The 26135-nt window shown below is 41.4% G+C and overlaps 1 protein-coding gene across 2 annotated transcripts in view; it reads right to left on the bottom strand.

Annotated features, from left to right (window-relative positions):
- Nucleotides 1-26135, bottom strand: part of LOC143962658 (tropomodulin-2-like) — a 153195-nt gene that overhangs the window by 41676 nt on the left and 85384 nt on the right. For both annotated transcript variants that reach the window (XM_077472005.1, XM_077472006.1), the window contains exons 4-6: nt 8987-9109; nt 6418-6492; nt 4995-5125 (exon numbers count right to left, since the gene is read on the bottom strand). In XM_077472005.1, the coding sequence (XP_077328131.1) occupies nt 4995-5125; nt 6418-6492; nt 8987-9109 (329 nt within the window). The remainder of the gene's footprint in view (nt 1-4994; nt 5126-6417; nt 6493-8986; nt 9110-26135) is intronic.

Consider the following 26135-nt stretch of genomic DNA (forward strand, 5'->3'; position numbering starts at 1 on the left):
AGAGTCTAGTAGATATCCCGGGTATGATAAAGTTTTAAGCATGAGATCATAAATTATAATATAATAAATAACTATAAATAATTATAAAAAATAATAATACATTTTATTTAATAATGTAATCAAATAAAAATCACAGAAATTTGCTCAGTCGCAGGATTGTCATTGTCGTCACTTTCAGTGTCTGATGACAAATTTCCCTACAAATCACCATCACTCAATTCTACAAGTGATTCCAATGCACTATCGCTGTTATCTAGCTGGTCTAAAACCACTTTTGACATAGGTGGGATGCCTTTTGGTTGCCATGGACATTCTCAAGTTTCCAGGCAGAAAGACCAGTATATATAATATAAAAGTGCAGACAGGGCACTGGACAAAGGACTAGGGACAAAACTGATGTGAAATCATTTGATACAGTAATGTAATCTACAGATTAATGTGTATTATGTGCATGTATGTGTTTTGTACTTTTTTAAATTTGCTGCTGGGCTCCGCACCCACACGTTGCAACGCTCACAGGGACTGGAGCCCAGAACAGTAATAAATCGGGTGGAAAAATCCAGTGGAGAACAGAGCAGGAGGACACTGCAGGATCCTGGGGGCAAGGTAAGTAACCTGTACTAGGATACTGTGATGCAATCCCGAGCCACATTCGGCAATACCGCTAGGGAGGTTAAAAAGATGCCTCTAAATACCTTTTTCTAGTGATCTTTGAGCCGGTCACGTGACTCCCAGCCTCTCTGCTACTACGATGCAGGGCTACAGTCGGAGGAGCCGAGATCTCCCTCTGGCGTTGGCTGGGGGTCACGTGGCCACTTGGCACCTCCCACTGTAGCCTTTGATTGTAGTAGCAGAGCAGCCGGGAGTCACATGACTAGCCTCAAGATTACTGAAAAAATATATTTAGAGGAATCTTTTTAAACAAACACTTGGAGAGTGAGTTTTTGCCAGATAAAGGAGAGGGGCTGCCAGGATATTTTGAAAGTTTTTTTTATTACAAATAGAGGAAAGGGGGTGGAGGCGGAGACAGAGACACAGACACAGGAGCTGACAAGCAGGGAGGGAGGTGAGTAGGACAGAGGAGAGCTGTGGATGATAGAGGCACGTAAACTGACCATCGTAGTCAGGGCTCAGCAGCCATGATTACCGTGGTCAGCTCACAGAGGGGACCACAGGAAGTGGCAGGATCAGCCAGGTTTTTTACAGTTTAAAGAGGGGCAGATTAGATGGCACAAACACTGTACTGTTTAATCTGCTATTAGGCTGGATTAACATCTATGCATTTTTTGTGCTTTTTGCATTTTTCAGATTTGCACTACGGAACGTGTTCCATAGGAAACCATGTTAAATGGACTGTACAATTATTTTGCATGAAAATTTGGCATTTTATATTGTAGTCCTGTAATTCTTAGGAATAACTCACTTAAATCTGTCCAAACCAGAGTCTAGTAGGCATCCCGGGTATGATAAAGTTTGAAAAATGAAATCATGAATTATAATATAATAAATAACTATAAATAATTATACCAAATAATAATATAACAATAATAAAAATTATTCAATAATGTAATCAAATCAAAAACACTGAAACTTGCTTAATTGCAGAATTGTCACTGTCATTACTTTTCAGTATTTGATGACGGATCTCCCCACAAATCGCTATCCCTCAATTCTGCGAGTGATTCCAATTTATTATCGCTGTTTTCTAGCTGGTCTAAAATCATTTTTGATGTAAAGGGACAGTTTTGGTTGCTATGGACAATCTCCAGTTTCCAGGCATAAAGAACAGTTTGTATATTGTAAAACTGCATGCAGGACACTGGGCAGACCACTAGGGACAAAGGGGATGTGAAATATTTACATACAGCAATGTAATCTGTAAGATTACATTATACTGTATGTAATGTGTGTGTTTCACTTTTTGACTTTGGCGCCGTTCTCTGTCCCCGTGCGTCGCAACGCTCGCAGGGAACGGAGATCGGCTCTGTGATAGATCGAGCGGAGGATGGCTCGCTCGTACAGCGGAGGTACATCGCTGGATCCAGGGGACAAGGTAAGTAACATCTCCCTGCATTCAACGATGCTGTCCCGAGTCTGGCTCGGGGTTACCGCTTTTGGTATAAAATCTCCACCCCGCGCCAGACTCGGGAATACCGCCAGGGGGGTTAAGCCTAAAGTGGTATAAGTTTAAGTTTGCTACACATGGCTCAAACTTCAAGCCATGGATGGGCCTGTCGGCAAAAATTTACATTCGTACATTGACTGCATGCAGTCACTGTTTGGGTATTCTGACAGCTATGGGTGCCAGCTGTCAGAAAATAATAGCCGGCAGAGGAAGATTGCTTTATCCATATTTTATATGGTGGAAAGAAGAATCTATTCAATTACTCTCGTTCAGATCATAGGCTGAACATGATAAATCTATCTGTAGGCAGTAAGTAGTCAGGTATTCATCTGTATTTAAAAGGAAGTTAGAGCACAGAAGACAACTGGAAGCTTACACTAACAGATGTCATTGGACAGTGATCATCTGACAATTCATTATTTATTAAACACTGCTTTGTCATGAAAATCTCTCTCTGATAATGGCTGTGATAAATCAAAAAGGGACAGATTTTCACACAGTAATTTTAAACCTCCATCATTTTCTGAAATATAAGAACACTTCTTGGGGTTTATTTACTAAAGGGAACTCCACTTTGCACTACAAGTGCACTTGGAAGTGCAGTCGCTGTAGATCTGAGGGGGACATGCAAGGAAAAAAAAACAGCATTTTTGCTTGTACATGATTGGATGATAAAATCAGCAGAGCTTCCCCTCATTTCAGATCTTCCCCTCAGAAGTACAGCGACTGCACTTCCAATTGAACTTGTAGTGCAAAGTGGATTTACCTTTAGTAAATCAACCCTCTTGTGTAAAGAAGATTCACTGCCACCTGGTCATGGAGGGCTTAAAGCGGAAATCCAGCCAATTACTTTTTAAATGTTTTAGATATAGAATGGACCAATCTGTCAAACACTTTTGTTTACAAAATAAATTTTGGTAAAGCAGCAGGTTAAAAGGGATCATACACAATAGCTAAAATGGACTTCTATGCTTTTGTCTAGATCAGCCGTCATTAAATGACAGCCCATGGTCCGAACGCGGACGCTCCTGTCCGACCCGTCAGGCCGCCAGTGTAAAGTGCCACATCTCCATTCTGCAGCCATTGTTTGCTGGGACCGCGGGCGTCCCAGCAACCAATGACATTGCGAGTGTGTGCCCTACCCCCCTGTTGCTGACTATCTCACTGCTCGCGACCAGGCCGCGAGGTAAGGCGTGACATCATGTGCACACCCCTCCCCCTGCTGCTTGTTATCTCACGGCTCCCAGCTCTCACTCCTTGCTGGCTGCTGGGTCCCCTGCAGCTTGTTGCCTCTGTTGGCTCCCGCTCCCTGTCTGCCTCAAGATATGTGGGTGTGATATTTACAGGGGCACGCTAATGCGCAAACTTTCTTTTAAGGGGCGTATTTTCTCATAAGGGGCACGTTGATGGGCACATTTTCTCGTAAAGGGGCATGCTGATGGGCACATTTTATGTTAAAGTTCACTCTGATAGGCATAACAAAATGTGCCCTTCACAGTGTCCCTTAACAAAATGTTCCCATCAGCATGCCCATTATTTTATGTCAAGGTTCAATCTGATGGGCACATTTTATGTTAAGGGGCACACTGATGGGCACATTTTATGTAAGGGGCACTGTGATGGGCACATTTTATATTAGGGGGCACTCTGATGGGCACAACAAAATGTATGCTGATGGGCACATTTTGTTTTGTCCATAAAATGTGCCCATCACAGTGTCCCTTAACATAAAAGGTACCCATCGGAGTGCTCCTTAACATAATATAAGGGACATTCTGATGGGCACATATTATGTTAGTGGGGGCATGCTGATGGGCACATATTATGTTAAGGGGGCACTCCCATGGGGAGACCTGATGTAAAGTGGCACTATGATGGGGACACCTGATGTTAGGGGGCACTGTGATGGGAATACCTGACGTAAGGTGGCACTCTGATGGGGACAAATGATGTAAAGGGGCACTCTGATGGGGACACCTGATATAAGGGGGTATTGCGACAGTGGCAACTGATTTATGGGGGCACCCAATGTAATGAATTACTCTAGTAGGGGCACCTGATGTAATGGCTAAAACTATAGGGGAATTTTACATACAGAATATTACCAGAGTGTGTGGTGGAAACAGTAAGAGAGCATGGCTTCACCAAAAAAAGGAAAAGAGGTGCGTACAATCTTTCATGGCACAAACTATGTGATTCAGACCTCGGCCAGAAGAAAATTTTAGTGACTGGACCTCCTTGAATTTTAATTCACTACTCCTGGTCTAGATGATAGGAAAGAGTTACCGATTATTTTAGTCATAACCAATACATGGGGCTGATTTACTAAAACAGGAGCCTGTGACATCTGGTGCAGCTTTGCATTGAAACCAGTCAGCTTCCTTTTTTTTTGTCAAAACTTAATTGAATACGCTGAAATTAGAAGCTGATTGGCTACCATGCACCAGATTTTACACTCTCCAGTTTTAGTAAATCAACCTCAAGATGTACTTCCAAAATTAAATTTTCATTATAAACGATTTATATAGTGCCAACAGTTTACACAGCGCTTTACAATGTATAGGGGGGCAACACAATTACAGTACAGTTCAATACAAAAGGTACAGGAGGGCCCTGCTCGTAGAGCTTACATTCTAAAGGGAGGGTGTAGTGGTACAAAAGGTAATAGCTGCAGAGAATGATTTGATGGGGGTAAAGTTAATTAAATGAAGTTCTATGGAGTTTGCAAACTGAACTGAACATAACAAAGGATTGGCCATCAGTTTAATCACATATAATGGGTTTACATGGTAATATTATAAATAGAGTTCTTCGCTTATTTTTAAATATAGATTAAATAATGGAGTTATTTCACTTTGCTGAGAGTTACCTTAATGTTATTAAGGTTCACATCAAGGAGGAACGGATCGTTGGACTTTATCCTCTGCATACTCTCTTCTACGTTTGTTGGGTTTGGGGGCTCATCAAATGCCGGTTTTACCTTTTCAGCTTTGACAACATCTGAAATTTAGGGCCATTATAGTAAGATCAGATGAATATGCCTACTACTAGTAACAACGAGTTGATACAACAAACACAGCTACTAAGAATTAGCAGAAAGTTGTGTGCATAAACACTAAGAATAAGTAATAACCATACAGAGGTTAGATTTACATAACACAGAGAAAACTGTGGATTTATATCTAAGTATGACATGGATTTCTGGCCTGAACCCAAAGGAGTTGGTTTACTAAAGGCAAATGGATGGTCTCCCTTGCAAGGGAATGGAGGTGAAGCTCTGCTGACTTCCATCATCCAATCATGTGTAAGTAAACATTCTTGCACGTGATTAGGTATTCTTTCCAAAAGTAAATGTTCACTACATTCACTATGCTCTAGGAAAAATTCCCTTGCACAATGCAACTTCTTTTGAAAAGTAAAGAGCCTATTTGCCCTTAGTAAATGAGCCCCAAAGGAGACATTTATTAATGCTTTTACCCAAGATTCACAGATTTTTTATTAAATAATCACCAATTTTTCTAAAAGAATCTTATGTTAATCACAATTTTTTAGGAAAAAGCTGAAAATGGCAATTTATATATAGTCTGAAGTACAAGATGTGCTGTGCTCCTTCCTTTCTCTTCCTGTGGATTACATTTTCTTATCTGTACAGGCATACCCCCCACTTTTAAGTACACAATGGGGTTTATTTAATAAAGCTGGAAAGTGCAAAATCAGGCTCACTTCTGCATAGAAACCAATGAGCTTCTAACCCCAGCTTGTTCAATTAAGCTTTGGTAATAAAACCTGGAAGCTCATTGGTTTCTATGCAGAGGTAAGCCTGATTTTGCACTTCCCAGCTTTAGTAAATAAACCCCATTGTGTACTTAAAACTGGGGTATGCCTGTATATAATCAGCGGTAGATGAGTGCGCTAAGCCCCCTAAGCCGCTGTCATTAGCGACCACTACTCAGTAAAAGTGCTGGTCTTTGACAATACTCAGTGCTATAAACCTGACCATAGACGGATCCAAAATTTGGTTCGAAATTCAATTCATGTATGGGCAGACTGGCTGTACTGAAGTTGAAATATCAATTGACTTCAGTACCAGACTTTTTTTTGTTTTTTATTTCGATCAGTCACTGCAGGCGTGGTTGAAGGAAAGACAATTGCATAATGTATGGCCTGCCTTACATACAGACTATCATGTTGCAAAATCAGCCCCTGTACTATCTCAATATCAACAGCAGACAATACATTTCCATTCAATTATCTGTATGGTTAAAATAAAATAATATAATAAACAGATTTACTTCTAAGGTCTACTCCATCTTGTCCATCTTCATTACCCTCTGTTCTGCTTGCAAAATGCTGCACTCCGAGGACGGCTAAAGAAATTAAGACAAGGGTTAGGAATATAGGCTTTGATAATTACAGATGGCTGTAGTCAGTATTAAAAAGCCTCTAAAACAACTCATCGCTACAGGTAAGCCTATCCCGCCTCTGCCTAACAACCAGGGCCGTCTTTAAGGCAGGGCAAAAGGGACAGCTGCCCTGGGCCCTGTCATTGTTGTGGGGCCCAAAACAGCTGCCTCATACTTGCCAACTATCCAGGTTTAAATAACCTTGTTCCTTAAAGTTTTATTCATGTGCTGTGTCCCAATATCTCAGTGTGAAGTGCTGGTACTAATGCTGCCCAGCTCTGCCCTATTGTTGTGTACAGATGACTCACCTGCAGACCCCGTGTTTACATGTAAATAACTGGCATTCGTACGTAAATAGCAGTGACAATACTGAGTAAATAGCTGCGGCCGGTGGCATTGATATGTAAATAAAGGCGTCATTCCTATGTATATCATGCTCCCCTGCTGTGAGGAGGTGATGTGCTGTAACCTCTAGCAACTAATTAGTGAGGAGTAATGATATGCTGTAACTGCTGGCAACTAATCGCAATTGCTGCCTGATCTGATACGGAAAACTGCTGCTATTTATTGTATGTCTCAGAGTAGACGGAGAGGGAAATTGCTTGGGAGGGGCCCCAAGAAAATTTTTGCCCAGGCTCCAATCTATATTAAAGACGGGCCTGCTAACAACATAACTTTTCTTTCTGCAACAACTCATCACCACACAGTTGTTACCTGTTGTACCATTTGCCCTTACCTTTTAGATTGTAAGCTCTCATGTGCAGGGCCCTCTGTCCTAACCCTCTTGATTTGAATTGAATTGTAAGTGTACTGTCTCCCTTTATATTGTAAACTGCTGGCGCTATATAAATCCTGTATATAATATTAATATTAATGCAAATTATGTCTACTTAGCTTGAAAATAATTCAAATATTTTATTCATTTTTTTTCTGCTCCCTTTTATAGAATAGAGCATATGTTAACTAACTACCTGCACTTACTGTATGCACTTACTGTATATCTAACTCCAACGTTTAAACCAAATGTGTTGTTGTTGCACATGGTCATGTAATGTTATAATTTAAAATCCCTTTCATTATAATTATGTACTGTTTTCAATGTAATTATACTGGCAAAGTGTGCATACAAGGGCCAGATCTAGGGCGGTGCTTGGTTGGGAAGTACCTACCCAGATTTCAGTCTTGCTCCCGGTGTCCTATCATATACAGTCCCCCATCTGATAGTGTCCGCTGTGTACTGCGCATGCGCAGTACACAGCACGCACACATCCTGAAAATACCCGAAGATGAACGGCGCCTGTGCCGTGAGTCCAGGTTCTAGCCCCACCATCCAAGTGGACATAGAGTTGGAATATAAAAGAGCCGAGCGCAGCTTGGCGAGCGAAGCGAGCCCGCGAGGGGCCCTCTAATTTTACCAGCCCTATGTCCACTTGTATGGTGGGACTACCACCTCCACTCACGGCACAGGCGCCCTTCATCTTCGGAGATTTTCCGAAGCTTCTTCTGCTTCGTACTGTACAAGCGCTGTGCATGCGCAGTACGGGGCGAACAGTATATGATGGCAGGACACTATATGCCAGAACACCAGGACCAGAGATATCAGTATCTGGAACTGGAGGGATGAGGGGGAAGTGTCCAGCCTGGGAGATACTGAGTTGGTATGGCTGCACAGTGCCCTGTTCCTATCCGCAATACTGTATCATTCAATCCTGTGGTGCAGCAGGGCGGACTGGAAAGCACCACACCATTCGTAGAATTGGTGCTGGCAGCCAGTGCATCCACAGCATGGAAACATATGATGTTTTATCCAGGGTGGTGATTCAGAAGAAGATGGAACTTCTGCTTCAGTATAGATCAGTGATGGCAAACCTTGGCACCCCAGATGTTTTAGAACTACATTTCCCATGATGCTCATGCACTTTGAAGGGTAGTTGAGCATCATGGGAAATGTAGTTCCAAAACATCTGGGGTGTCAAGGTTCGCCATCACTGGTATAGATCTACTGCATCTTCTGCTCCGGAGAAGATTTGAAGGTAGGACTCTACTTGTGAAGGAAGGGCTGAGGACTCTGTTAGGAGCACTGGCATTGCACAGAGCAAGCAAGTATAACATGTTTGTTAAAAAAAATTGAATGTTTACAATCACTTAAATTGGTGTGTGAAGTTCCTAATAAAATGATACAACACTATTCCAAAACTTATCTGTGTGGTTTGTTTTCTATAACTATTAGTTTGAAAAATTGAAACAAAAATGTTAATGTTTTACGATAGGAGGTTTAAAATCTAGATATTTATTTTTAAGTATTTGAAACGAAAACTACTTCTTTTGCTCCATGAGAAAACAATCAGACTCTCCCTTTTATTTTCTAGCCTGGCAAAATGAAAAGAGAGAATGTGATTGGTTGCTTAGAGGCAACACAAGCAGCTCTGCTCTGGACAGGTTGGTAAATGAGTCTTACTAGCGAGGTCGCTGAGCTCCGTGTCTGTGGCACTGGCAAGAGCTTCTTCCAGTTCTGGCTCCAAGGTCACCCTTTCCTCTGGCTGGCGTTCCATTGGCATATGCTTGGGAACAAACACTTTACCTGTGTGAATACATAACAAGAGAGAGAGCCAGGTTCACAGAAGGAATGTATTACCGTCATTAGACTTTAGAATATATTATAAACCAAGTCCATTTTCAGATTTATTTTCCATGAACTGTACATACATATTCAGAATGTCCAGCTGCAGTTGTTATTGTACACTTTGTAAATGAAGAAATGCAGCTGGACAATATCAACGTCTTTGTGGATTTCAACCAAATGAATTGTTTTAGTGAAAATAATGCGTTTTGCAATGATACAAAGAATATACCAAGAATTTCCCATAATTTACTTTTATTATTATTACAGCTGGAGCACATTTATTTACAGAATACACAGTAGTACAATATCCATCAAAATGATGCAATCTGCAAACAATCGAATAGGCACAACTTTCCTTACGATCAATCTAGATTGAACGGAGTCAATCAGCTAGGGTGGAAAAATATCAGTTGTTTTGCATCAATCACTGTAACTGGAATACTTTGTTCATGGATACTAATATTATTTTGATTGATCAGATTATGAGATTGCTTAGTGGAAACAGAGATGCAATTCAAGACTTACAATGTTCTTAACTAATTTATCTCTCGTATCTTAACTATCAAACTATCAAAATCCACTTTCCTGTGGGTGGCATATCAACTGAATGGGTTGCCAATCTTTAGATTGATTATTGATTATCAGGAGAGATCAATGGTTAAAGAAATAATAATTTATTGAAGCGTGTATGGATAACATAACCTGTACTTTCCTACTTATTGAGTCCTGATCTGGAACTGGCATGTAGGCCGGGAGTTCCCACTTCAGTAGCAGGATATTAGTTCCAAGTACTGTAGTAAAGCCAGGATAAAGGTCCCAAAGCTCGCACCTTTAAAAACAATTCAGTGGTGACATATCCCATATTTCTATGTTTACGGGTTTCTCTTTATGTGTAAACTAGGCCTACAAACTATTAACCTCCCTGGCGGTATGATTATGATTTTAGGTGCTGAAAGCGGTACAATTATTTTGCATGGAAATTTGGCGTTTTATATTGTAGGCCTGCAATTCTTAGGAATAACTCTCTTAAATCTGTTCAAACGAGTCTAGTAGACATCCCGGGTATGATAACGTTTATAATATAATAAATAACTATAAATAATAATAACAAATAATAATAAAAATTATTCAATAATGTAATCAAATCCAAAAACACTGAAATTTGCTCATTTGCAGAATTGTCACTGTCATTAGATTTAGTGTTTGATGACGGATCTCCCCACAAATCGCTATCGCTCAATTCTGCGAGTGATTATAATTTATTATCGCTGTTTTCTAGCTGGTCTAAAATCACTTTTGACATAAAGGGACACTTTTTGGTTGCTATGGACAATCTCCAAATTCCAGGCAGAAAAAAACAGTATTTATAATATAAAAGTGCATGCAGGGCACTGCACAGACCACTAGGGACAAAGGGAGGTGTAATTTTTTTTATACAGTACTGTAATCTGTAAGATTACAGTATTGTGTGTGTTTTGTGTGTTTTTACTTTTTTGAATTTGGCGCCGATCTCCGCTCCCGTGCATCGTAACGTCGCAGGGAACGGAGCTCGGCGGCGTTCGGGCACTGTGTGAATCGAGCGGAGGACAGCTCAATCACACAGCGCAGAGGACATCGCTGGATCCAGGGGACAAGGTAAGTAACATCTCCCTGTATCCAGCGATGCGATCCCAAGTCTGGCTCGGGGTTACCGCTTATGGTACTGAAATCCCAACCCGAGCCAGACTCTGGATCACCGCTAGGGAGGTTAAAGAGGAACTGCAGTCTGCTCACATAATTTGTAATAAAAACATCTTTGCTATTCTGAAGCTTCCCTCCAACCCCTTTGCATATTATTTTATATATATTGTGATTCTCTACTTGCCAAATATGCTGCAGAAATCTCTCTTGACTAAGTCTGGCTGCAGCCATTTTAACTGTGGGCAGCTGAAGCTGCTGCCTGTTCACTTCCTGGATTTAAACAGAGGCACACCTCCAGCTCTGCAGTTTTCATTGGCCCTATTATGACTCATTCTCCCTCCCTTCCTAGCGAGAGTAAGAGAGAGAGCTGTGCATGATGTCATAAGCTTAGGTTTTTTACCAGACAAGGAACAGGAAGTGGGCTGTATAAGGAAAAAAATATGTTTTACTATCCAAAGTCAAAACAACAACGGCAGAAGATTTAATAGCGAAAAAAGGGGAAGGAAAGGGTGCACTTGGCGAAAGCCCAACAGGTGCATCCATGTGGTTAATTAGGCAGACATGGCTTGTTTGGCAGTATGAAAAAACTTGTATTTATTGAAAAAGTTAGTCGATAAAAAGAGGCCAATGCCCTTATTAAACACAATGTATCAACAGTAACAACCTTCTGGTTTCTCATATATAGCATCTGCACCTGTATTTCCTATGTGCCCCGGGACTATACACACTCCCTATATGCAAGATACTATTGTATAGACTGAATGTGGGATAGACCCACTATTGGCCCCAAATGAGGTACAGTCCTAACGTGCAAAATAAAAATGTTTGTTAGTCCTAGTGGTAGCTAGCGTTCATCATATGGGAAACAAGGGCACACTGAAAGAGAACAGCTGCATGTTCACAGAAGTTCCCACAACCTAACTCCCAATCTTTTCTTATTGCAGAAGACTTAATAGATGGAAATATGAAAAAATGACTGAAGTTCCGCTTTAATGACTGCATCAACCATTCATGATCAACTTCAGGTTTAAGAAAACCTGAAAAGGTTAGTTCCTCAAAGGTGATACTTTAGCTAAAGGTAGAGCTGGAGAGCTAAGCCAGACCCTGTATTCTAAAATGTCTTAGATACTCCAACAGTAGAATCTTCCTCCCTGTGTACCCAAAGATTTAGGATGTTCCTGCTCACTTTTGCACCTTTCAGGTTCTCCTGTTTTAAACCCTCCCTAATCAGGGCAGTTTTAAGACACTGGTGGACTAAGAGAAATTCTCTCATAGGTGAACCAAGACCTTTTCATCTGCCAGAGAGCTACAGGCGTTGTAAGTCCCCGCTGTCCAATGTATTTTAAGTGCTTATTTATTACAATTTTCCAGTTTACGAAAACTAAGATTTTGGAAACCAGATAAACAGACTTTCATGCAGCAATTCAACCAGTAACTCCTCTCAATACGAAGAGATGTCACTTCTCGCTCTGGAAGGAGGAAGTCTACAATAAAATGTCATGCTAATTTTTTAGCTAGTTAGATATAGTCATATACCAACAATGACTATAACAAATATAAATATGTATGTAAAAATATTAGATCACTACTGAATAAAAATATATACAAAAACACACGTACAAGCAGTCCCCTAGTTACAAACATCCGACTTTCCAAACGACTCCTATTTACAAACGGAGGGAGACAAAAGGAAGTGAGAGGAAATCTACCCCTAGGAAGGTAAATTCACTCTTGTAGGAATTATTATGGGAAAAAGGTACCTCCACTGATGCTTCATCACCAAGGCTTGTTTCCACAACAACACAACATTTTCAAAATCTAATTGTCATTGGGACAGAAAGGGAGGTGAAATCTTCTTAACATGGGGCACAGACAGCAAAACAAATGTTACAGGGGTCTTACCTTGTTTCCCCGAAAATAAGACCTAGTGTGATTGTCGGTGATGGCTGCAATATAAGCCCTACCCCTCAAATAAGCCCTACCCTGTTTCCCCGAAGATAAGCTCTACCCTGAAAATAAGACCTACAAGGGCTTATTTCGGGGGTAGGGCTTATATTGCAGCCATCACCGACAATCACGCTAGGTATTATTTTCTGGGAAACAGGGTAACCCTTCCCTATGCTATCCAAAAAGCTTAAAAATAGTTTTTTGGCTGGAGCTACACTTAAAAAGTTTAACTGTTCCAACTTACAAACAGATTCAACTTAAGAACAAACCTACAGATCCTATCTTGTTTGAAACCCGGGGTCTGCCTGTATATGATATATTAACATTCTAAATTCTAATTCTAAAATTCTCCCTTACAGTAGGGCTTTTCCTCGTGAAGGACTTTTACTTGTCTAACTCCTTCAGGTTTCCTCCATGCTATGAGACCAACCCCAGAACTTTGTCAGTCCCAGGCACTCTGACCCCATGAAGTACAATGCAGGGCCAATAGTATTAGAGAGAATAGGGAGCACCGGCAGCCAAGGGAAACAAGGGATTAGGTACAATATCTCACAAAGTGAGTACACCCCTCACTTTTTTTGTAAATATTTTATTATACCTTTTCATGTGACAAGACTGAAGAAATGACACTTTGCTACAATGTAAAGTAGTGAGTGTACAGCTTGTATAACGGTGTAAATTTGCCATCCCCTCGAAATAACTCAACACACAGCAATTAATATCTAAACCACTGTCAACAAAAGTGAGTACACCCCTAAGTGAAAATGTCCAAATTGGGCCCAATTACCAAAGGATACAGGCATACCCCACTTTTAAGTACACAATAGTGTTTCTTTACTAAAGCTGGAAAGTGCAAAATCAGGCTCACATCTGCATAGTAACCAATGAGCTTCCAGGTTTTATTAACAAAGTTTAAAGTGGAAGTAAACCCACTTTTTTAACTTTTACCTACAGGAAAGCCTATAATAAGGCTTACCTGTAGGTAAAAAAAATATCTCCTAAACCTGTACGGTTTAGGAGATATTCCCCTCGGTATGCGCCGCTGACTGCAGCGGCGCATGCGCACAAGGGGGTTCTCTCCGCGAAAATCTGGCAGCGCTCGTCCGGCCGGATTTAAATCTCCCGCGCGCATGCGCGGGAGTGACGATATCGCGGCCCCGGCCACTCACAGCGCCGGAGCCGCGATACCCGGAAGAGACGCCGAGGGAGCATGTCGGCTTCCTCGGCGTGGATCGGGCGAGATGTCGGGGCCTCGTTCTAAGGTAAGTATTTCATAATGAGCTAGTATGCGGTGCATACTAGCTCATTATGCCTTTTGCTTTGCAGGTTTAAAAAAAAAAAAAAAAAAAATGCGGGTTTACTACCGCTTTAATTTAACAAGCTGGGGTTAGAATCTCATTGGTTTTTATGCAGAAGTGAGACTGATTTTGCACTTTCTAGCTTTAGTAAATAAACCCCATTGTGTACTTAAAAGTGGGGTATGCATGTATAAAGTAGTATTAGGTGACAACAGCATTTGTCAAAACTAAAATATCTTCAGGGAAATTAAGTTTTAATAAATATGACCAGAGCTTTTTTGGCCATGCTTCTCTTGAGGGTCACAGGAGTGCATTTACTGTGTGCTCTACTTTAACCCAGAATCAGCTGACAGCAGATTTTAGATGAGACCCATAGAGGTTAATTTACTAAGGGCAAAAGGATGTCACAGAGCTGCCAGACTCTGGAAGGTTCCTGACTATAATGTTGGGATCCACCCAGATGCCTTAAGCCTCGTACACACGATCGGATTGTTGGCCAACAAAACCGTGGAATTTTGTCCAAAGGGAGTTGGCCCAAACTTGTCTTGCATAGACACGGTCACACAATTGTTGGCCAACAATTATGAACATAGTGACGTACTACGTAGTTTTTCTGATTTTTAGCGCCACCCTTTGGGCTCCTTCTAATTTCGTGTTAGTAGAAGTTTGGTGAGTGCCGATTTGCACTTTTCATTTTGCACTTTTCATTTCGCACTTTTCAGTTTGCGATTTTCAGTTTGTTTATGAAGGGCCGTTCATCAACCAGACGTGTTGGGGAATCGGAGGAGATAACGTGTTATTTATTATTGGCCTTGGAGTTATTGCTTTGACATTATTGGTTGAATATCATTTGATTTGGTATATTTTTCTATATTTTTGGATGCATAGAATGCACTTTTTGGTTAAGTTCTATTAACAGATAGCATGTCTAATTTTATTTGTTTTATTTTTTTAATGCACAATAAAAAAATTGTGGAGAATAATGGCTATGTGTTTTACTTCAAATGACATTTTGGGAGTAGGCAGTTACATTTTAAAAAATACAATGTCAAATTGACAAGGGACACCAACATAGTTGTATCTTTGATCTTAAAAACTACAGAATAATGGTGTTGTGGTAACTTGCCCAAATAAAATGAAAAAAAGCATAATAATATTATTCTTGATATCACTAGAAAAAAAAAAGCCTTTGAAAATTTGTTTGCAATAACTCCATCAGTATCACCAGCAAAGCAGCTCCCATTAAAGAAGAAGAGAATTGTGCGCTGCATTTCCAGATTTCATAATTTGCCACGTCACTAATGTTAATTCTCCATTACGAACGATAGTTTACAAAACCGACTGCTTCTGACTCATCCTTGTTTCCGAGCATGCGTGTTTGTACTTTGGACTTTTGTCCGATGGACTTTTGTCCGACAACACACATTTGTCCGCTGAAAATTTGAAAACCTGCAAGCCAACATTTGTTGGCAGATTTCACACTAACCCGATCTTGTGAGAATGTGTGGAATTAGATTTTTATCAGTCAAGACATAAAATATACCGTAAGCTATATAAGCAACATACACCTTAATAAAAATAGGAGATGAATGGGACAGCACTGTATACAAGAACACTCCCAACCTGTAAATAAAATCGAATTTCCTTTTATTGGTTTCAATAACATGGTAGTATACCAATACAATGAAAGAAAAAAGGCTTGCTATAATGTACTTTACAGTGAAAATTATATAACATGCACAAGTAAGGCATAGTAAAATCTAAGAACCAAATTAATAAAATCTGATGTTTTTACTATGGGCGATGGCTGCATACACCCTTCGTGCTGGGAGTGGACAGAAATAAAATAATACTGGTCAGAGCCAAAGCTAGAAAGAACAGGGGAGAGGCGGTATGTAGAGTGAGCCTAGAGCAGATGTTACTCCTGGGATGAAGTCAGCTATATTCTCTATTATAAAGCAACACATCCATTATAATACTGCAACAGAAAGAAATGGCCACCGCAGAAAGACAAGTCTAGAAAATAATATATTGTATGCATGTATGTAAAGCCATCTTTGGATGGCGTAGAGAGGTTCTTTTGTTTGTGTCCCTTCAGGAAAATTTCCCTCCACTTCCTGTCCCTGAGACACAACAGGAAATATAAAGAGGTCTCCCATAAGCAAGGTGATATCTCCTCTTAAGCCCCGTACACACGAGAGGACTTATGTCCGACAGACTTCCGAAGGAGTTCTGCCGGAGTTCCGACAGAGTTCTGACGGACTTTTCGGCTGAGCGGATTGGCCACACACAATCACACTAAACTCCGACGGATTCGAACGTGATGACGCACGACTGGATTCGAATAAGGAAGTTCATAGCCAGTAGCCAATAGCTGCCCTAGCGTCGGTTTTAGTCCGTCGGAATAGCATACACACGAGCAAATTTTTTGAAGGGACCGGGTCCGGCGGAGTTTCTTCGGAAAAATTTGAAGCATGTTCCATATTCTAAAGTCCTTCGGACTTTGGCGAGTCAAAAGTCCGTTGCAGCCCACACACGATCGAATAGTCTGACGGAATCAGTCCGTCGGACTTTGGATGTTGAAAAGTCCGCTCGTGTGTACGGGGCTTTAGGGTTACCAGAACAAGTTTTCCCATTGAAAGAATTCCCCTTGTCTCCTATTTTTATGATAACTCGGAAATGTTGAATTTCCAATTGTTCTCTGCACAGAAGAAAAGGGTCATTGGGACTAATATTGAGGGTGAATCGCTCCTGCGGCTAAAACAATAAAAACTTGACAGAGGTTGCTTCTCTTGACTTTCACATTCTATCCAAAACATAAAATTTTCAGCTTTACACACAATTAAAGTGGTTGTATATCCCCAATGCGGAAGTTGTACCTATAGTTAAGGCTTACCTATAGGTATTGTAAATATCTCCTAAACGTGCACTGTTTAGGACATATTTACCTTGTAGTGCGCCAATGATTTAATCGGCCCTTTGGCCGTCTCTTCACTAGCAAATGCTGTGACTGAGGGCTCCCGCACGCATGTGTGGGAGTGATGTCACGCAACTCCAGCCAGTCACAGAGCCGGAGTCTGCGGCCCTGGAAGGAAGATGGATGCAGCCTCCAGTTGGGACAACGCAGGCTTCGATTGCAGGTAAGTGGCACATAATGGGCTAGTATGCAATTCAAACTAGCCCATATTAGTAATAGCCCATTATGCTTTTACTTTGCAGAGGTAAAATGAGGAAGCAAAACCCATCAGGGTTTACTTTCTCTTTAAGAGAGGTTACCTTATTATGCAATTGCCTCTAAGGCATTCAGGCACTAGTATAAAAAGTGCGTAAGGGCCTTCTGCATTACCTTTAGCCCCAACTTTATATATGAAATCCAATAAAATACTCAAAGTTCTAAAAAAACAAGCAATTAGTCATTTATCACTCCCTATGGACAGGACCTCCTCCAACTCTCCCTCATTGGTATGGTCAACAGAAATGCCCCTACAGCAATATACTGTGAATGTGTGTTATTTGATGCATTTCAAAGAACAAGCCCCCTTCTTCAGAGCTCTAAAGAATGAGGGCTTGTCCCTCAAAACGCGTCATCTAATTGTATCTGAAGTATATCGCGGTAGGACCACTTCCAGTGACCATACTAATGGAGAGCTGGAGGAGGTCCTGTCCATAGAGTTGCTGACTATATGCCTGTCATTTTAGCTTCTTTGAGTATTTTATTGAATTATAGAAGTAAAGTGACACTAAAAGTGATGCACAAGGCCGGGGTGCTCTCTCTTTCTTTTTAGAATTTTAGTACTGTTGAGATGTGAAAGGTGCAGTAAGAACCAGAATGAGCTCATGACATCACTGGAATTGGAACCGTGTATGAGATGAATCCCATATTCTGTGTTTGATCGATATCATTTAGCACTTGAGCACTGGCAGTGTATTTGTTTTTCAATTCGGGGCACTAAGACTAAGCCCCTGCCCTGTCCCCTGGTGCTGCTTCCTTTTAAACCCTACAAATCATGTAAAGACACTTGTTTAAAGTGCTGTAGAAATGCAATGATCACTGTATAATACAAAGGCTGGACTTCAGGGCTGGTATACAATAGAACTCAGTGCGGGAAAGGCGTGTTTCCTGAACTGCATAGAAATGCACTGCCCTAGCGATCAGCTTGCAGGTGCCAATGTACTCTTAACAACACCCCAAACGCAGATTGGAAATGCAGTGCATTTGCAGGCACCAAATCATGTGGTGCTGCAGTACCATGCGATTTGTTGCAGCGCATTTTTAGTGCAAACAATACTTCTTGCGTGGTTTGGTGTGGTTTCCAGCCCATTCAAATGAATGGGCTGTCAAAATGCACTGCATGGGATCACGTGTTTCTGTGTGATCCCCGTATGAACTGGTCCTCATTCCTAACCACTCCCTTATCATACCATTACACTGTAGCTCTCTAAGGGCTCATTTAGAAGTGTGGTGGCATCTGACAGGCAACTCAGATATGAAATGTTTCCTCGTCACTGCCTGTGTTAACCATTGAAAGGCTGCAGCACTGAGCCCCAACCATGTGCATTACATGTTGGTTGTGGCGTAGCCCCAGGCACCTACTTAAATGTGTCATGTTTTCACCTGCCAAACATTACAGGTGGTATAAATGGTATAATTTTCTCTGCACTGCAAATATAGCAATGTTAACTAGTGTCTTTGCGGCCGGAGGAGGGGTGGGTAAAACTACAGCTTGGCCACCTATTACTATCTCTCAGCTGCCTGTATATACAAGACCTAAATGAACAAAAATAACAAGAAAAAGGGAAAAGCTTATTCAAATATAAAATACCACAACCAGCTTTTACCACAACATTAATTTTGAATACAGAGATCCACCCACCACCATAACACTTCACCCACACTCGATCCAGAGGAAGGCGAAAACCCCCAACAAAGCATGACCAAATTTGCTCCAACAGGGGAAAAAAATTCTTCTTGATCCCCCCGAGAGGCAATTGGATTTTCCCTGTATCAACTTTCCCCATAAATGTTAGAACCCAGTTATATTATGTACATTAGGGAAATAATCCAGACCTTTTTTAAAGCAATCTACTTAGCTGGTCACAACCACCTCTGGAGGGAGTCTATTCCATATTTTCATAGAACTTACTGTGAAGAAACCTTTCCGTATTTGGAGATTAAATCTTTTTTTCCTCTAAACGTAAAGGGTGCCCCCTTGTCCTCTGTGATGACCACAAAGTCAATAACTCAACACCAAGTTCACTATATGGATCCCTTATGTATTTGTACATGTTGCTCATAGCCTCCATTAATCTCCTCTTCTGAAAAGAGAATAAATTCAGTTCCTCTAATCTTTCCTCATAGCTGAGCTCCTCCATGCCTCTTATCAGTTTGGTCCATTGGCCCTTCTCTGGACTTTCTACAGTTCCCTGATATCCTTTTTGATGATTTGTACAGGGGTAAAATCTCTCTCTTTGCAATCCATACCTTTCCTAATACAAAAAAAGGACTTTGCTCGCTTTGGAAACTGCAGCTTTGCATTGCATGCTGTTAGGAAGCTTATAATCTATCAAAAACCCCAGATCCTTCACCACTATGGATGCCCCCAGTTGTACTCCCCCTAGTATGTATGATGCATGCATATTCTTACCCCCAAGTGCATAACTTTACATTTATCAACATTAAACCTCATTTGCCACATTGTTGCCCAATTAAATAGTGCATTGAGGTCAGCTTGTAAGTTGGAGACATCCTGTAAGGACGTTATTTCACTGCACAGCTTGGTGTCATCCCTTTTTAAATATAGTCACCACATTGGCCCTATGCCAATCCAGTGGTTCCATTGCAGTCATTAATGAGTCCCTTAAAATTAGAAACAATAGCTTTGAAATGACAGAGCTCAATTGTTTTAGGATCTGTGGGTGGATGCCATCTGGTCCAGGTGCTTTATCCACCTTTATTTTGTCTAAAATATTTCTGGACCATATCACTTTTGAGCCACTGTGGATCATTTGGGGCTGTGTCACTACCACCCCCATTATGGACATGAGCTCCCCTATGCTCCTTTGTATACACAGAGCTGAAGAAAGTAATAAATAAATATAAGGTAAATGAAAGTTGAAAGCCACCGAACCAGATAGTGTACAGCAGTAGTTCAAAACTGCGGCCCTTTGCTTGTTTTTATCTGACCCTCGAGGCACTATTTCATCCACTGATACAAATAAAGGGGCATAATTCCCACCACTGACAACAATGAAGGGACACAAATCCCCCCACTGATACTAATGAACAGGCACAATTCCTCCCAATGACACCAATGTTGGGACACAATTCCTCCCAATCACACCAACGATGGGACACAATTCCTCCCAACAACACCAACGGAGAGGTGCAATTCCTGCCACTAACACCAATGATGGGGCACAATTTTTCCTTCTGAAACCAAAGATGGGGCACAATTCTTACCAATGACACCAAAGATAGTGCATTGTTTTTTCCCACTGATGTCAGGACCTTTTCTACTTCCAATGGACACAGTCCAGCCCCCCTAAAGTCTGAAGGGCAGTAAACTGGCCCTTTGTTTAGAAGATTTGGAGACCCCTGGTACAATATACTCACAGCTCAGCACTATACAATAGAACACATGTTCATCACCGCTAATGACATATTTATTAGATGTTTGAATGTGACCACAGTCTTTTTCAGTTCTCGGGAGTAAAGGTTCCACAACTGACCCACCAGTGGGCTCCTCATCATAGGTCACTGAGCAGATCTAATTCAAATTAAAATCTTCAGAAAATGCTGGGGGCAGGTGAGTACAACAAAGAAAGTAATTAAAAAAATACTGTTGTTCTAATGCTTCACTTAATGAATGCAAACATTGACTTTTCCCAGAATTGGGAAGGAAAGAATGTAGGGAAGAACACTGCACTTGGCATAAACTACTTCCACTTCTACAGCTAATGCAGCTTCCTTCAATAAAGCCGTTAAGCAACCTACACTTTAAAGTGGGACTATGGGCAAAATAACAAATAAACACATGTAAATATATGATGTAGTTGGTCATTAGTATTAACACAGCAGTTTTTGTTTTTGTGAGTTCCCCATGTAACATAGGGGTGTAAAATTGCATAGCTGTCTGCCTATTGACACAGCATGTAAATTCATACTGTGCAAATGGGGCAAAATTAACTATAAGGATTAGCAAGTCTCCATTTTGTTATACTGTCTTCCATTTTAAACTTTGTATGACCAAGCTAGAATTCTAACTGCTAAGACATAGATGCTCGCTATTTGGAAAATATGCTGTTTTCTTAGAATGCCCTTGGCCGCGAGAGTTTGTACAGAGAAAGCCAAGATATGCAATTATCTTATATTCCCTTAACTGCGTCTGTGACCTAGAACGTCTGGATCACAGACTACTAGCACAATGTTGTTGAATATTGTAGTCTTATTCTTATCTCGTGAAGGTTAATGACGTGCTTTGCCATGAAGACACGATTTCTGCTTATTCTGCTTGTTCTGTCAATAAACCTGTTACTAGGAAAAGTTTGGTGTATAGCTACGAGGGTATCCCTGATTGGCTACTCCACAGGGTGCCACCCCAATTGTCTCAGCATATAACCTGTTGTATTCAAAACATTAAATGTAATCATTATTCACATACATCTCGTGTATGAGTCTTGGTTATCTCACCGGTGAATGGGACTCCCAAGTACATCCAGACCACGGCCTAGGCAAGATAGGAAGAGGGAAATCGAGCACCTAACAGAGCAAGGACCCACCTTTACATTAACCACTTGCTGACCAAAGGACATCATATGATGTTCTCGGCTTGCAGTGGTTATATTGGGAAGATGCCTGCAGCCATAGGCATCATCCTGGTATCAGAATTTTCAGCAGCCACAGCAAAGAGCCACTCAATCACTTCTGTGGGCAGTGGAAGGGGGTCCCCTTCCTGCTGCCTTTCCCTGGCTGTCCCATCTGATTGAGGAGCGCTGCGGCTGGCGATAACCGCTGCTCAGCGCACAGAGAGTGTTGCTACTCCCTCTCTGTGACCCCAGAAACCGGGAGGGGCGAGGATTTTGTCACTTCTGGTTTCCAGCTCTTTGTTTACCTGGCCGTTCGTGGCCAGGAAAGCCGCCGATAAGACCAATCTGTGCATTAATGACCAGAGGAGAAAATTGGGGAATCTATTGTTCATCCCATATGATAGCAATAAAGTTATTACAAAAAAATGTTAGCATAAAAAAATTGTTTTAGATAAAATAATAATAATAAAAATATTGAAAGCGCCCTCATGCTTATGAGCAAATGCAAACGCATAAGTAAGTCCCACACGCATGTGTAAACGGTGATCACACTACATGTGGGGTATTGTTGCCAGAGCAAGAGCAATAGTTCTAGTGCCAGACCTCCTCTGCAACTCTAAACTGGTAATCTGTAAAAGGTTTTAAAGCATCGTCTATTGAGAATTTTAAGTATCATAGTTTGGCGTCCTTCCATGGGCTTACGCAATTTTAAATCATGACATGTTAGGTATCTATTTATTTTGCATAACATCATCTTTTGTATTTGACCAAAATATTAAGTATTATATTGTGTTTTTGTGAAATTTATTCTTTTATTTTTTATTGCATTTGAAAAAGCGCTGTGCAAATTCCGTGTGACATAAAATTTAGCAAAACCCACAGTTTTATTCTATAGGGCTTCTGTTACAAAAAAATAATAATAATAATGTTTAGGAGCTCTAAGTAGTTTTGTAGCTAATTTTTTTTCTTTAATTTTAGATGTATATGAGAAGTGTCAGAATTGGCCCTGTTGGCAAGTGGTTAAAGGTTCTCAAGTTATGTTCTCTGCAATTAAAATATGTGAACATGGAAAATACTGCATTATGGCCTCTGGATGGCTCTGATGAGCATGCTAGTTTCCTATGATAGTCAGCGCCATCTAGTGGCTTTAATACAGTCCCATAGTGAAAAGTCTCTAGTGTGAAATCTCAGATACTGGTACCTATATGGCTCTGTGGAGCATACTAATTTTCTAGGATACCCAATGCCATCTTATACAGCTCCATAGTTATGTGTTACCAGTGTAAGATCTAACATACCTCTCCTAATCTCCGGAGATTTGGAGCAATATTTAGTGATATATCCAGCTCACTCTTCTTGTTGGAGGTTCTGACAAAAGGAAGCCCCGCCTCTACCAAAATGGCTAGGTCCACAAAGAGACACAGTGCAGAACAGGGCAGAACAGCGACAGAAGACCGGGCCACCGCCTGTAAAAGAGCTATAAGAAGGCGCGGTGGCCCGGCAGAAGAACCGAAGAGGGGGACAAGACCCCCGAAGTCGGGAGAAGAGGCCGGCGGCGAGGAAGAAAGCCGGACTCCTCCGCTAGCAAAAGAGCTACAAGAAGATAGCGGAGGAGTCCGGCGAGAAGACCCCCGAAGACGGAAGACCCCCGGAGCTGTGCAATAAAATATTTTAACCCTGTGTTGTGTTTTTTTTGTACTTTTTTTCACAGGTGAATGGGTAGGGGTACATTGTACCCCATACTCATTCACATAGGGTGGGGGGCCGGTATCCGGGGGCCCCCTTATTAACCACTTAACAACCGCCCATTGCCGATTAACGGCTTCAGGGCGGTTGTTTAACTCTGAGAGGCCGTTAATTAACGGCCTCCCAGAATTCTGCTCTCGCGCGCCCCCTGGGGCGCGCACACGAGAGCATCAGTGACCGCTGGGTCCAGTGGACCCGGCGCATCACGAATCACGGTAAACGGCCGCTCATCGCGGCCGTTTACCACGTGATCGCTCCGTCAAATGACAGAGTGATCACTTGTAAACAAGCCGGCGTCATGTTATGACGCCGGTTCCTCCCTCCCCCTCTCTATACCGATCGGTACAGCGGAGGGGGAAGAGATCGGTGTCAGCAGCGATGTGGGCTGCATCTGCAGTGCCCACATCGCTGCTCACCGAAAATTAACCCCTCGATTCCCTGCATTACTCTGCAATACCCTGCCATTACTCTGCATTACTCTGCAATACCCTGCCATTACTCTGCAATACCCTGCCATTACTCTGCAATACCCTGCCATTACTCTGCAATACCCTGCAACACTCTGCAATGCCCTGCAACACTCTGCAATGCCCTGCAACACTCTGCAATGCCCTGCAACACTCTGCAATACCCTGCAACACTCTGCAATGCCCTGCAACACTCTGCAATGCCCTGCAACACTCCGCAATGCCCTGCAACACTCCGCAATGCCCTGCAACACTCCGCAACACCCTGCAACACCCTGCAACACTCTGCAACACTCTGCAACACCCTGCAACACCCTGCAACACGCGGCAACACTCCGCAACACTCTGCAACACTCTGCAACACCCGCCAATACCCTGCAACACCCGCCAATACCCTGCAACACTCTGCAATGCTCTGCAACACCCGCCAATACCCTGCAATGCTCTACAACGCAGTACTCTGCAACGCCATACTCTGAGATACCCAGCCATACTCTGAGATACCCAGCCATAGTCGGTGATACCCTGCAATACCCAGCCATAGACATCCCCCCCCCTCCCGCCGCCCTCCGCCCTCCGGTGCTTCTACCGAATCGCTAATACGATCAAAGCCAGAATCTTTTTTTTTTTTCAGGCTTCCCAGCTTAGAGGTGAGATGCGGGGTCTTATTGACCCCACATCTCACTGTAAAGAGGACCTGTCATGCCATATTCCTATTACAAGGGATGTTTACATTCCTTGTAATAGGAATAAAAGTGATCAAAAAAATTATTTTTGGGGAAAAAAATGTCAAACTAAAATAAATAAAGTAAAATGAACAATAAAAAAAATGTTTTTTTTTAAAGCGCCCCTGTCCCCATGTGCTCGCATGCAGTAGCGAACGCATACGTAAGTCCCGCCCACATATGAAAACGGTGTTCAAACCACACATGTGAGGTATCGCTGCGAACGTTAGAGCGAGAGCAATAATTCTAGCCCTAGACCTCCTCTGTAACTCAAAACATATAACCAGTAAAAAAACATTTAATCGTCGCCTATGGGGATTTTTAAGTAGCGACGTTTGGCGCCATTCCACGAGCGTGTGCAATTTTGAAGAGTGACATATTAGGTATCTATTTACTCAGCGTAACTTCATCTTTCACATTATGCAAAAATTGGGCTAACTTTACTGTGTTTTTTTTTTTTTTTAAGCACAAAACTGTTTTCTTTCCAAAAAAAAGCATTCGAAAAATTACTGCGCAAATACCGTGCGAGATAAAAAGTTGCAAAGACCACCATTGTATTCTCGAGGGTGTTTGCTAAAAAAACATATATAATGTTTTGGAGTTCTATGTAATTTTCTAGCAAATAAATGATGATTTTTACATGTAGGAGAGAAATGTCAGAATTGTCCTGGGTGCTCCAGAACACCTGATGGCGCTCCATGCATGTTGGGCCTCTGTATGTGGCCACACTGTGTAAAAGTCTCACACATGTGGTATCTCCGTACTCGGGAGTAATAGCAGAATGTGTTTTGGGGTGTAATTTGTGGTATGCATATGCTGTGTGTGAGAAATAACCTGATAATATGACAATTTTGTGAAAAAAAAAAAAAAAAAAAGTAAAAAGAATCTTGATTTTGCAAACAATTGTGGGAAAAAATGACAACTTCAAAAAACTCATCATGCCTCTTACTAAATACCTTGGAATGTCTTCTTTCCAAAAAGGGGTCATTTGGGGGGTATTTGTACTCTTCTGGCATGTTAGGGTCTCAAGAATTGAAATAGGCCGTCAGTACTTCAGGTGTGATCAATTTTCAGATATTGGCACCATAGCTTGTGGACTCTATAACTTTCACAAAGACCAAATAATATCCACCAATTTGTACTTATTTTTACCAAAGATATGTAGTGGTATAAATTTTGGCCAAAATTTATGAAGAAAAAATTACTAATCTGCTAAATTTTCTAACAGAAACAAAGAAAAATTCATTTTTTTACAGAATTTTCGGTATTTTTTCTTTTATAGCACAAAAAATAAAAAACCCAGCGGTGATTAAAT

This window comes from Lithobates pipiens, unplaced genomic scaffold, assembly GCF_037356315.1.
Source record: "Lithobates pipiens isolate NorthernLeopardFrog02 unplaced genomic scaffold, aLitPip1_a1.2 Scaffold_8, whole genome shotgun sequence".
Classification (NCBI taxonomy): domain Eukaryota; kingdom Metazoa; phylum Chordata; class Amphibia; order Anura; family Ranidae; genus Lithobates; species Lithobates pipiens.